Raw genomic sequence first — 14,863 nt, forward strand, 5'->3', positions numbered from 1 at the left:
TTCCTGTAAATTTATTTGTCCCACATTCGTATTTACAGAGTGACGAATTGAACAAGTCAGTGCAAGGTAGCGAAGCTCTGAGACTCTCAGGTTTTTACAAGTTCAAAATGAATGACCACAAAGCGAATACCAACATCCTACAACTTACACAATTTTATAAACATATATAAAATTTTTTACTTCATAGGTACTTTTATAAATAATGTAAATGTTTTGATATTATAAGATTGTATGATATAAGTAAATAGGTACTATCAGTGTATGCGTTGAGATCCACTATCGTGGACCCCCATTTTCATTGCATGGACCCCCAAATTTTTTTCGCTGACGTAGACCCCTTGCAGGTTGTCAAAGACCCGTAGGGGTCAACATAAACCACTTTGGGAATCACTGGTCTAGATAAAAACTTTGCTGAAGTTGCTTCCGCCATTTTCTCCAGCACTAAATATTTCCGAAGCGACATTAATGTTAACAGGTAGACACAGTGTTGGTACAGCTTCACTAGTTAAACCAACGATATAAATAAAGTCATCTTTGATGGTAGGCCTATGCTATAAGTCGTGTTTAGGCCCAAGTGAAAAACCTTCTATGTAAGAAAATGACCAATATTTAGCCACTTCCGCACATGCAGTGGTAGTCGTGCAACAAAGTGCACCGCCCGCCAGCCCGCCGATAAATGACACAACAGTGACTCTGTGTTTGGCACTAATCGGTGTAACATAACTCCTGAAGATGCCCCGTGGAGGGGTGAAGCACGTGTTGAGTGATTTAACGGTGGCAGTTGTGTAATTCGCAATGTTTGCCGCATACGCATTTATCAGCGGGCTGGCGGGCGGTGCACTTTGTTGTTGTAGACCGCGGAGGACTCCCGGTCAGGGATCGCCACGCTGTATTCGCGCCGTGCTATTTTAGATAGCCCGTCCCGGGTCCCATGTACCACACCTTTTTTAACTTTACTCTTTCAAAGATTGCTATATTTTTTATAGCGTTCAGCAATATTCCAGTAAGTAACATATACATAAATTAAATTATGTAAAATAAAATAAAAATAAATATTGTAAAACCTGTTGAATGAGGTGATGGATGAAAACCATCGAAAAAGAGGGAAATGGAATGAAAGGGTAAGACAGATGCAATGTAGGAAGTAAGTAAAAGAATAAAAGATCTTAAGACGTATGGTAGAAGAGCGCGAAAATAATATAATAGATGTGAAAAAATTAATTAAAAGAAAAATAGAAGTCCCTGTCCCAAACTAGTTGGGGATACGAAGAGGCCGCCAATAGCAGGGGCCATAAAAATATTCCAGGAAAGTCTGGCGACTTTCCTCTTCTTCCATCTACGAAGAGATATTTCTCTTCTCTATTCTCTCTTGCAGCCGAAACTGGATACGCTCAGCGCCTAATACGGGACTTCACAGGTTAAGGGTGGCAGGGCGAAGAGGGTTTCTATATTAAGACCTTTTACCCCAAACACCAAGATCTGCCTAAGAAGCGTTGAATCAGACCGATTTTCTCTTGAAGTAAGTACTGTAAATTATTGTACAGTACCCGGCGATAAATATTGCTCATCGACCTTTGGAAAGAGACAATCGACTAATTTCGGTTTCGATTAACGATTAATATAATAAATAAATAAGAATAGACAGCTTATGAGCTATACATTCGCCTATTTAAAGATTTTATATCTATAACTAACAAAACGTCATTATTTATTTGACAGTTTAACCAAAAGATGGAGCTTAACTCAAAATTCAATGTCTCATGACTTTTATGACACACAAAAATGATAAAATATTATAATTTCTACGATTAATATTATTTCTAATATTAAAATCCAACACCAACAGTAATTTAGATTATTTTATGATTACAACTTTAACAAAACATAGTTTTTTTGTGTAAATTAAGAATGTTCGTGTTATTTTTGTGATAAAAATATAATAAAAATATTAATGTTATAGAAGAAAATAAATCAATTAACTGAATACTAAAAAAAACTCTTTGTCCTGTATCAATAAAAACTATTGTCTTTTATGTTTTTCAAAATAGACGAGAAAAAAATCAAACGTCAAACCATATAACCAATAAAGTTAAGAGTTACGTATTGTTATTTTTACAATTTAAATATATTTAAGTAATCTGTTTAAAACTATTATAATAATTTAGTCTCTAACGGGCACTTTAAAGAAATATTTAATATATATAGAATGAATATTGCACGTAAAATTTGCACAATACCATACCGAAACATCAACAAAAGTTTTCACAGAAAATTTAGAGTATCTTCATCTAAGAATGAATCTTCCTCTCACACCCAGCCTCAGGTCCAGGAGGATAAGTTTGATTTTGAAGATATAAGAGTTTTAGAGCGAGTAGAGCGTCGAAAAGCGCAAATTCCGCCATTCATGAAAAATGTGTTCGTATCTATTTTCGACCGGAATTTACTGGAATATCCCGAGATATTAAATAAAGAGGAGTCAGAAGCGTTAGATAATAGAGTCGCTGCACTTGATCGAGTATTTTCTGATCCGAATAAAACAACAGAAGACAAAAAAAATGTCTTAAAATATACAAACATGTATGCGGCACCCGTTGCTCTTACACACAACGGTTTAGCTATTAACCATACAGAAAGCATCCGATATTTAGAGACTATTGGTACAGATTTGCACCTCGGACAGGAGATAAGTGATCATTGGGTCAGTTTAAATGCATTAAAAATTGGGTTATCGGAAGACCTATATCAAAAGGTGATTGGTGACTTAATAACAGGCAATAACACTCTATCATTGTGTATAAGAGAGAAGCTATCTGAAAGAATTACTCAAGCAGATTTCAGAACTTCAGCAGAAATTGATGAAAAAGGTATAGTGTTGCATTCATTCCTTATATTTGTAGCTTAAAATTATAAATAGCTTAAGTTTTAGTAGTACTTGAGGACCAAGATCACCAGTTTATCACAAAAGAAGTCGGTCTAAAGCGGCAGAAGTGACAACATAGTTAAGGTTGCAGGAAGTCACTACATGTGGGCAGTGTAAAGGTCATCTTGGCAAACTTTAAGGGAGCCCTATGCCTTGCAGAGAGTGTCAATCAGCTGAAAAGAAGTAGTACTTATTTAAACAATAGATCTGAATCATTTATTCAGATTGGCTCTAGCATGCCTGTTCAATCTTTATACTCTTTATTGTTCATCACTTATACAGGATGATTGGTTAAATACATTTATTCATCAGTTTAAAGCTACTTTAAAACTTTCACACCTATTTGCAATCACCCTGTAGGAATCACTCTGAAATATGTTATATTAATTTACTTTCTCTGTAACAATGGAAGGGTAACTTCTGTCAGTACAAAGTCAGCTCAGAAGGAGTGTAAACAATAATTGTTTTTAAATCTTTGCTCTCAACATGTTTCCGCACATTTCAAACTGAAACTGGAGATGTCTCATAACACTCATTATGACTTTACTACTTCCAATGTAAAATAATTCACACATAGACACACAAAACATTTATATTTATGTATTTAATGTATCTTTACATCTTTACGAATACAATTTCTTGAACATTATGGACAATTTATTATACAATTGCCGAGATGTATGCCCCAATTTTGTAACAAGTATCACAAGTCACAATTAAATATAAAGTATATATATTTCTATAGAGCAAATTTTCAGATTTCAAAAATAATAGTGGACTGTCAAGTTTGAACTGAAGCAATATCACTTAGTGCCTGGAGGCTAAAGTCCACAATTTTTGTGTTACCAGTGATGATGTCAGTCAAACTTGATCGCACATTTCTTATGAGCAAATCAGTTGCTTAACAAGTAGATTTGGACAAACCCAAGGACATAGCCTTGCAGATTATCAAGTAGAAATATCAGTGGGTAGGCTTCACAGTGTGCAACAGAGATGTCTGCTAGTGTTGTAAGGTTCTGGAGTAAATACCACAGATCAGCAAGTACAGATGACTTTATTAAGGTTATCAGATGCTGGATTCTGTTCATTTTTAGAAGTTATGTGCAACAGTGGACATCTCGCTGAGATAGGTTGTACTACTGTATGTAGCTTCATAAAGTTTTTTTTATAGTTTTAATATTGGTATTAAAAAAATTTCTTCCTTTTCTTTTTTATTATTAAAACTATGGCCCGTCATTTTCAGGTATATGGAGAATAAACGGTGAGAAAATATGTCTCAATGCTACCGGCTATTATCTGGTGCTATGCGTTGTGGACACCAACAGAATGAAGATGTTCCTGGTGCATCCCAATGCTGGCGGTGTTAGTCATGATGGTACATATATATCATTTACGAAAACACCAGGTATGGATCAAACTTTTTTTGTTATATTAACTTAACATAGTTTAGAGCAGGGGTGATCAACCTTTTTGATCAACCGGCCAATTTTAATTTTAATTAATTTTTTGTATATAATTATGTAACTTTAGATATGTACAAATTTTAAGGTAAAATAAAAAAAACGATATAAGGAAGAAAAAACGAATATACTTGAAAATTTTAATGAGAAATTTGGAACCGTTTTTTCGATACAAGCATATATATAATACACGTACAGCTTTCTAATATGATTATTATTAATTAGCATGTTTTGGTTCAGCACCATTTTATTAAAATTAATTTTATACCAGACTACCTATGTGACATTTTGTCAGTCATTGTATTTCGTGCGACAGAGATGTACGACCTACGAACTACGATGAACGCTCTACGAAGCCGAAATTAGCCCATTGTCTCTTTCCAAAGGTCGATGTGCAATATTTATCGCCTGGTACTGTATTTATAAGTTTGTGTAAATGTATAATAGAGATATTTAGAATTTTCTAATATTCTAAGGTACACCACTCGAAATGGCTTCGGAAGACAATCTGGCAAAGACCTTGGGTGTGTCAAGACTTCATACAGCAGTACTGTGCAGGTCAAGTCTGTTGAAGGCCTTACGAACCGTTATTGAGTTCATACTACCAAAGACATTTTCAGGTAAATTATTTTTTAACCAAGGGTGGTCAAGCTACTTGACCCTAGTTCGAGCCATTGTTCGAAATTTGAAAATTTTCGAGAAAATTCTCTAATACGCATTTAAAACACTCAAACGAATGTTTTTTTTACAAAAATTTCATTTGTTGAAATTATTTTAAAGTACAAAACATGTGAATTAAAGTTAGATATATGCACACGTATATGGCAGCACTCCTAATGATACTTAAGACGCCGGTTAGTTAATTACGATCGTTGTTTGTATTTCGCTAATGTTGTGGTGCAATAATAATTATTATTCACGACAGTAATTTGTTTCGATTTTCCAGCAGATGACATGGGTTATATAAATTTAAATATTGAAATAATTCGACAATCGATCGGAGACAAAAATAATCTTTCAAAGAGTCATTGTGTCTGTATGTTCGTGTGCGTGTGTGTGTCTATATATATAAAGTATAATAATAACAAAAATAATAATTCATTTTACGCATTTTATTACTATATTATCATTATGTTATTTATTATTTTGAGAATCCATTGATTTTATGATTACGTTATTCTTCTTTTGATTTTTTTACGATTTTAACTATGTCGTCGGTCTACCTGGGGGGGGGGGCTACACAAACCGCGTCTACCTGCTCGTGATCGCGTCTCGAAAACGATCATCAGTTTATGTTTCCTTGTATCATCCTGTATAACACGGAATAGTGTTTAATTATTAAATATCTTACCAGGTAAACCTTTATCGCAAGTAACGTCAATACGCGATGTGGTTGGTGAAGCAATAGTCCATCTGTACGCGTCTGAGAGTGCAGAGTATTTCACAGCTGGACTTCTCGACGGTTATATGGATCCAGATGTAGAGCTGGAGATGGCAATGTGCAGGTGGGAGTTTCTTCTATTTTAATATTGATATTATGATATAAAGTCAAAAAAATAGAGGATGAATTTTTATCTGTGCAGTAAAGGTATCGATAGGGGGGGAGGGGGGAGCATAGATTGTCCGACCACAGGGTAGACAGGCGACTATGTTAAAATTGGAACATTGAACGCAGATCTCTTTCAACCGATCCCATTGAAAAACTTCCTCACACCTCGCCAACAATACTCCATCTCTTGCAAAGACTCAAAGACCTGCTTTGAGTCAGGATTTTCCTACTCAAATCCCCTCATAGAAAGCTCATCAAGCTACTCTCCCCGCATAAACGAAGAATAAAACGAGTCCCAAAGACTTCCATGTCACTACCATTACAATGTTCCCACAAAAACATCACACACGCTGCAGACACAATACACCAAGCGCTACTCCCATGACATCAACAGCCCACACACTAGCACGATCTATATTAGTGGGCGCACTCCCACCCCCCCAAAATCCCGAACAGTATGGACCATCCGTAGGTGGATCAGGATCCTCGCTTAGATTGTCGACTGGTTCATGCTATCTCCCAAGTTGCATACACGAAAATTAAAAAAAATGTACCTAGCCACCTAAGAGTAAAAAGATGATGAAAGGAAGGCGTTGAAAGCAAGAAGGAATGAAAGAACAAAATGAAAGATATCGTGATGGAAATAAGGTAAGAATGAAAGAAACTGAGAAGAATGACAGTGAGTGAAGAATAAAGATGAAAGATCTGAAAAACTTAATTGTAAACGAAAACCCTGATCCCAACTAATTAGGGGTACGAGAGGCCTCCAATAGCGGGGGCCATTAAAAAAAAGCCGCATACACAATGCACTGGACACCTCTACATGGGTAGAGCTGGTACCTTCATGTAAACTTCATCTTACTACTGGAATGCCAGTAAATTTTTTTTAGAAGTTCAAGGACTCTTACGTTCCGTGAACCTAGTATCGATGAAGCTATAAAAGCACCCAGGCTAACTGCAATTCCTATGGGAGAGGCCTTCATCAAGCAGTATTTATGTACATATTGATTTCTTGATGACTTAGGTTGTAAAACCTGGTCTCCTACCAGGGACCTCATTGCCAAGGTCACAGTCACTAAACTATCCATATAATACTCGGGACTGAAATCCAGGAATGAGGAGATTAAAACGAAAGTAACCGGCATAGCGGATTGACGAATTGAGGTGGCAGTTGGTGGGTCAAATGGCGCGCAGAACATTTAGCCACAGGAGTCTCGAGGTCCTGGACTGGAAGTCAAGTCGAGGTTCGACCATCTTGGCCCTTCAGTGTAGTCACTCCATGGACCGCTTTAGCGATCTATGAGCTATGGTCTTCGAGGCTCCAGGCTCCTCTTCAGGAGCCCTCGATCTTTTTAACCTTAAAAAAGATCTAGGTGCCCTTATCTGCTACTAATCCGCAGAATAAATGCCATTTGGACAGTGTCAGTGCGGTCCAAAATAAATAAATTTTTTATAGAAATTACATCGCACAACGAGGACTCGAAACATTGTTGAAGTTGATCGCGATACCAAATATCGAGATGAAGAGGGAGACGGGAGAGCTGCTGAACAGCATGAGGTCTCTCACGTTGAGGGGCGAGACAGTTGACAGCGTCAACATGTTCATAGGTATGTTGTATTTACATTTTCCATAGGTACAGATGTTTACAATATTATCCCTTAACGAGGGTCATCATCAGGTCAGGTCAGATCCTCACAAGTCATAAGCCTTCTCCAGAGATGATAATCACCTGTTTTATCTCCTCATTAAAGAACTTCCAACAACATCAACTACGTTGTCGGTCCACCACCTCATGTGGGATTCCAGAACTTTTCCGGCCCAAATTCTTCGAGGTACATCATTGACCAATGTGCGGGTCTAATCATCTGTGATGATATTTCGCAGCGAAGCACCTAGCATAGGAGATATAGAAGAAAAAATAGACAAGTTGGTCGAGTCTTTCTCGAGTGTTTTGTGTTTATTTATTTACACATTTTTGTACATCATAAACAATGAATAGTGGAAAAAAGGGGGAAAAAAACATTCCATATGGTACAAGAGGCAATCTTATCGCTCGAGGCGATTTCTGCCATACAACCTTTGGATGGAAATGAGAGATTTGAAGGAGTGGGCAGTTTAGGCTGTAGGTACTTACAAATTCATAAATTACAATATAAATAAAAAATATACCTATATAAATATATATACATATACAAGAATTACGAATCAAGAATGGAAGGATACCTGGCTGAAAGTCCAGAAAATTGGCAAAAATTGACCAAGAAGAAAATAGAAGATGAAACGTCGACATAAGTGCCATTAAGGCGCAACCAATTGTTCCCTTTGCGCTTAAATCGGATATCCGTCCTATCTGTGATGATTCATGACCATGGCCCTCTTGAAACATGGACCAAGTGGCAGTGACCACTGGTATTTCAAGGTTTTTGAAAGGATTCCATCTACCAACAAGCGCAGACTATCGATTTACATGGTTTTATTGGAAATCTAAGGGGTAGGTGAACCAGTGAAGATGATGATCTGATATGATGATATATTTTCAGCTTTAAACGGAATACATCACGCCGGCAAGGTGATGGCGACGGAAATTAAACAGATAAGGAATCCACTCTTTAATCCCGTGTTCATAATGAAGAAGATACTCGCTGACCGGCATCAGGTGAGATATTGTAAACACAAACCTAACATCTTCTTACAAGTTCATAAATACAGTAATACCCCGCTTTACGCGACCCCGTTATACGCGGTTTCACTATAACGCGAATTGCAAATTTCGCGCTCAAATGCCTCGAATTACGCGAAAGAGTGCGTATAAATATAATGTAGTCATCAACTTCTCTATGGTGTCTTGACCATCTGTCAAACAATTAAAAACAGTGTTGGGTGTTATGAACGTATTTTACAGGAACTTAAACAAAACGTTACCCAAAAGACAATAGATGTATTTTTCCGTAAAAAATAAGAGTATGTATTGCATAAAGTGTTCCTAGAATTAAAGTGATTGATAAAAATGATTTGTATTTTTTTGTAATAATTTTTGACTATGTTTAATCATAAACCTCGTTATACGCGAATTTCAGTTAACGCGATTTTTTTTGGAACGTATCCCTCGCGTAAAGCGGGGTATTACTGTATAGTACTACTGTTTAAAAAAGTAAGGTGGAATTGTCAGTTAAAACTCCTGGGCATTAGGAAGGCCGATATTTTTGTTCCTGGATCTGTAGGACTGTCCACATTTGCCAAGCGCCTGTTTGTCGAAAGTTGGGATATCATCTTGAAGGATGTTTTGTGTCTCAAAGGCGTCAAGTTTCGGTTTCTTTTTTCTTTTTTTTATGACCCCCGCTATTGGGGGCCTCTCGTACCCCTATTTATGGTGGGATAGGGACTTTATTAGCATTTAATTTATTCACTTAATTATTTTATATTCATTCTCTTCTCTTTCATTCTTCACTTAATCTTTCATTCTGCTCTTTTATACCACAATTCTGCTTTCTTTCTCTTTTGCTCTGTTTAATCATTCTTTCATCCTCTTTTCATTTTACATTTTCTTAATTTCTAGTTTTGTTGTATCACATTTTTATCTTTATCTTTATCACAGTTTAATATTATTTATTTTTACATATCTTTTTTGTTTCAAGTTTCTATTTCATACGTACATTGGTTCTTTGCGACTTTTTTTGCCAAAAACTTGACTCATATACTTCCACAGCGCCGGCTTATATCTAAAGGTAAAGTTAAGTAAATTACTTTGTGAGGAAATCTATTTCGTTGTCAAGTTTTTTTAAAAAATGTTTATTTTATTTTATTTATTTATTTAATATTCTTTATTGTACACGATAAGATACATAATATACAGAAAAGTACAATGGGCGGTCTTATCACACAAGGCAATCTCTTACAGACAACCATAGTAAGGAAAAGATAATAGTACTTATAAAGGGTAGTTCACGTGTACAAAAAAAATACATATTCACAAACAAATGAACATAAACATACATAGACATACATACTTAAACATACATACATACGTATGTAACATATATACTTTGTATTGCTGCATGTAAACACATCTTTATTTTAACGCCCGCTACTATCATATGTCTTGTTCCTTAGATGTAATTGAGTTGTATTTTAAACGATGTGTGTTATACAGGAGAAAGATCAGCCGAAGCTGAACTTATATTTGGCTGAACACCTTCATCCGTCGCTGAGGATGCCAGCTGAACAATTGGAATACTGTGTGATGAGGATGAAATATGGCAGCGAAACGGTGATGGCTCGCCACGGTATGGAGGTCGTCAGCGCTCTCACGTGAGTCCCTTTCAGTTTAAACCCTTTTAAAGTATTAATGGTCAATAATGATCAGCTGTGTGATTTTTTTCGTACATTCGCCTGTCGTGTCTCAGGGACAATTTTTAAAATTATTTGTACCCTTTAAAATTTCATTTCCTCGCTCTTTTTTCGTCCTAAATTACTCTTTTCTCCCCCCCCCCCACACCTGATCTTTCATTCCTCTACCATTCTTACATCACTTCTTTTTCCTTCTACTAAGTTCAGTTAAACATACATAACTACGTGACTGAGCGTGTACGTACGTTTGTGACTGTTTGTATCTGGGCTCGTACATGTGTTTGTGGGTCTGTGTATTTTTGTGCGTGACTTGACGTGTATGTGTGTCTGTGCGTGTCTGTTTGTGCTGAAGTACGTATATGTGTTTGTGCATTACTGCGAATGTCTGTGAGTCTTAGCGCGTACTGGTGTTTGTGTGTGTTTGTATGTGACTGAGTGTATATGTGGGCCTGTGCGTATCCGATTGTGCCGAAGTGCGTGTATGTCTTTGTGCATTTCTGAGGATGGCTGTGTGTCTTAGCGCGTATAAGTGTCTATATGTGTTTGTGCCTGTGCGCATTTCTGGGCATATATGTGTTTCTGTGTCTGAGTTTGTGTATGTGCTAGTGCATTACTGCGTCAGTGTGTGTTCATGCTTTTATAAGTGTGTAAGCGTGTCTGTGCGTATCAGTCTGAGTTACTATCAAATTGTGGGGCTCTTTTAGTATTCTTCCCTTGATGATAAGATATCCTAATAATTATTTTTTTAAATTGGAATATGAATTAATAATAATTTTTTTAGAGAACTGAACAGGCTGTCGGATGCGGCGACGGAGATCTTGATGATGACGTCAGTGTTGGCCAGAGCTTCAAGGTAATTATTGAAAAATAAATTGTGTTAAGTTAAAGGCTTTCACCTAATTATAAGTGATACGATCTGTCCATGACAATATAATATGATATAATGCAAAACATATCTTATTAGTTGGTGATACTGAGATAAAGATGCGTTTATACGGAGATAAAATTTCTCTGCATCTGTGACTCGCACGGGGCATATGTATTTTTAAACGGTTTTATTTAGTTCGACCCGTACGGAATTTATTTGGATCAAAATTAGAAATTGAAATAAGCACCTTCCCGTTATCAGATTGATCTGAAATTACACACATTTAATTTAGATGACAATACAATATAATAAAATCAATAACATTATAAATCTAAGATGGGCGCCGATACAAAATGGCGGATTACGTATTTTTCCTTAACCCCCTCAATATGGGTATCAAATGAAAGGGCTACACTAGTAAAACACGATGATTATTTCAAAATTTAAAATTAAAGATGGACGCCGTTCCAATATGGCGGACTAGGGACATATTTTTCCACAACCACCACAATATGGGTATCAAAAAACCGTTTAACTTAAAAGTTTTTTAAATGTATTTTATATAATAATATTTGCTTTTCATAATATATTTTTTTACTTAATTAATGGAAATTTTACTGTCAATTAACTTTATTCACAATTGAAGAGGTAAGTAAATAAAATATATTTCATTGTGACCACTTTATTTATTGGATAAATGATTTAATTAATAAAAACAGATTATAAAATTGTTTCTATATATTGCCCACTGCGTGTAAGTATTATATTACTTGATTATATCTTAATAAGTCCTTTTTTTTCGTTTTTATTACCGTCAAATTTTTTACGAGAATCAATCTACATTTTGTTTACAATCAAATTTTTTCGTTTTTTTTTGATTCCAATAATACCTTTTCCACTTGAGATGTTAGAAATTCAAACCGACTTGATTTTCGAGTATTAGCAAAATACCATATAGAAAATATATATTTTTACATGATTTTTTTTATATTCACATATATAGGTAAGTATAAAATATGTACGAAACTGAAATATCTTTCCAAGCTTCATTGGCAAGTCAGTCGACAAGCCATAAATGAGGAGATACGTAGAGAAATGAAAGTAACTGATACAACCTTTCTGATGTGCAAGTTCAAGTGGCAGGGAAAGCCTGTAAAGCCTTCTGGGACTTTAAGGTTCTAAACTGAAAATCACGAACCTGCAAACAATGCGAACGATGTCCACTAATTACGTGGACAAACTGTCCACCAGTGGTCATCCTGCAGCTGAAATGATGATACATTTTCTTTTCATTTAGGGCATACTGCATAGGCCTAAGAAACGCAGAGGTGGAAATGAAACTAGCTGCATGCTTCGTAGAAAGCTCCAAGGATAGAGTGAAGAAGTTGATCAAGGAAGTTGATGATGGTGAATATCTCAACCTGGACCACTTCAAGGCCAAATTCGGACAGAAGGCGCTAGAAAACAATGCTGTCGTGGCGGAGAAGCCTACGGCGAGGGTTTTCTGGTGAAATTTATACACGTCAACGTATGGAAACCAAATCTGTCAAGATAAAGGTATATATATAAAACATAAACTTACAATATTTTATTTACATCTATATGTACTATACTGATATAAATGTTGCCAATAAAAAATAATTTCAAATGTGCATTTTTTTGTATTTTTAATCTGTGCGTTAATTTTTGTACGTTCCACAAATATATTTGTAATTGGCAACACTGCGGATGTGATTTTGTTGACATATGTGTATTTAGTTGTTAAATAAATGTTATAACTATATATTTGTATATTAATTTTTACTTGTTTTTTGTTATAACAATGTCCCGGTGATAATTGATTTGAATTGGTTTCTGTAGCTCTTGCATAGATAATAATATTGTCTTTGTACATGCCAGGGGTTACCAACCTGCGGGTCCAGCCACATGCGGTTCTTTGAAATATTGTCAGTGGCTCTCAATATTACGGTGTGAAGATGGGTGATGAGTGGCTGTGATGATTTGTCATTCCAGCCATCAGGGCTGCCAAACTTTACTAATTTTCAAATAATTAAATATTGATATAAATATATTTACCCAAACTGAGTAGCAATAAAGAGAACTAACAAATATATAATTTAAAATAAACTGTAACATATAAAATAGTTTCAGCATATAAACGCCCACTGAAAGGCACCACCCCCCGTCACAAATCGCCACGGTTGAAAGGTGGGTTTGCGATTGATGATGTTATGGTAAGTAAAGGAAGCTGTCCAAATTCTGAAAACTTCGCAGTAGCAATCCTATGCATAAAGTGTGAATTATGTTACATTACATCGAGAATTGAACACGCGATCAGCGATCGTAAATCTCAGTCATTAACCACTGCTCAATAGATAATTATTTATCAAATTTTTAATTGTTTTATATTGTTTACACTAGTTTGTTTACAATAAAAAAGTGATTTCTGTGAGAATATATTAAACCTAATTTTTTGCATAGTTGTATTTAAATGCGGTTCGTTTTGACTTGACGCGAGCAACATGTAACTAAAATTGGGCGCCAGGCAACCCTACCATTTTGCAGGATACGCCACAGTTACTAGTGTGACCGGAAAGTAACACTCTGTGTTGATGTGAGTGAAGATGCCCCGTGGAGGAGTGAAACACGTGTTGAGTGATTTGGCGGTGGCGGTTGTGTGATTCGCATTGTTTGCCGCATACGCATTTATCAGCGGGCTGGCGGGCGATGCACTTTGTTGCACGACTACCACTGCATGTGCGGAAATGGCTAAATATTGGTCCTTTTCTTACTTAGGATGGACTTCCGCGAGGTAACGCCTGATTCCATTAAATAGGAAAGTAATGTCGTTTCTGTCGACTTATTTTACAGAAAAACAGATTGATTTGTTACCGCTCCGGCATTGATTTTGTATACTCGACGGCAAAAGGTTGTTGATAACGAAGGTGCATATATTGTTGATTAGAAATAAAAACTTGTTAAAAATGCAGTCGTATGAATTTAACTTAAGAATGCGACATTACTTTCCGGTCACCCTAATGTTTGAATAATAGTTAAGAATAACACGATGGCAAGCTGTTCAAAATTAGGAAATACAGAAACACAAATTTTATGTATATATATAATGATTTATTTATTAGAGTACATATTACACGCATATAGTGATTTTAAATATACAAAACGTCGGTAAAATAGTACTGTCTATGAAGCTTGTTTACTAGCGCCATCTAGTAGATTTTTAGAGAAAATATGGTAAAATATTTCTACAGTACCCGACGATAAATATTCTACACCGACTTTTGGAAAGAGACAATCGGCTAATTTCGTAGAGCGTTATCTCTGTCGCACGAAATACAACGACTGACAAAACGTCACATAGGTAGTGTGGGACAGAGATAGTGCTCTACGAAGCCGACTAGCCAATTGTCTCTTTCTAAAGGTCGATGTCGAATATTTTTCGCCGAGTACTGTACGGTATTTAGTCATACAATACTTACCCACTGCAATGCTCTGTGATCTTGAAGTTTATTATCAGGACCAACGTAAATTACCACGTATCGGATCCTTATATCATCACCACTGAATTCGAATTATCATCATTACGCAAAGTGATTACTTATAAGTGTAAAAGCTATAAAGAAGTGAATGTAAATTTTATTTGCTGTCAATAACGACGTCGACCAGGGGTGGCCAAACTCCTAGATAGTTCGAGCCATTG

The 14,863-nt window shown here is 36.0% G+C and overlaps 1 protein-coding gene across 1 annotated transcript; it reads left to right on the top strand.

The window, feature by feature from the left end:
• Nucleotides 1-2,094: 2,094 nt before the first annotated feature.
• On the top strand, nt 2,095-12,669 carry Egm (Enigma). The gene is made up of 9 exons (XM_068769970.1): nt 2,095-2,864; nt 4,164-4,325; nt 4,857-5,000; nt 5,735-5,885; nt 7,386-7,537; nt 8,471-8,586; nt 10,081-10,238; nt 11,059-11,130; nt 12,443-12,669. Exons 1-9 carry the CDS (start codon nt 2,207-2,209, stop codon nt 12,654-12,656), a joined length of 1,827 nt encoding a protein of 608 aa, XP_068626071.1. The 5' UTR covers nt 2,095-2,206; the 3' UTR covers nt 12,657-12,669.
• The last annotated feature ends 2,194 nt before the right edge of the window (nt 12,670-14,863 follow it).

Source organism: Battus philenor, unplaced genomic scaffold (genome assembly GCF_028537555.1).
Source record: "Battus philenor isolate CCGP_79_NKW_IND1 unplaced genomic scaffold, ilBatPhil1.0.hap1 SCAF_29, whole genome shotgun sequence".
NCBI lineage: Eukaryota > Metazoa > Arthropoda > Insecta > Lepidoptera > Papilionidae > Battus > Battus philenor.

Excerpts from the sequence above, each read along its gene's own strand:
- Egm (XM_068769970.1), top strand. The coding sequence starts at position 2,207 with ATGAATATTGCACGTAAAATTTGCACAATACCATACCGAAACATCAAC. Across the intron at positions 5,001-5,734 it reads ACTACCAAAGACATTTTCAG|GTAAACCTTTATCGCAAGTA; the intron begins GTAAATTATTTT and ends ATATCTTACCAG. Across the intron at positions 10,239-11,058 it reads GAGGTCGTCAGCGCTCTCAC|AGAACTGAACAGGCTGTCGG; the intron begins GTGAGTCCCTTT and ends TAATTTTTTTAG.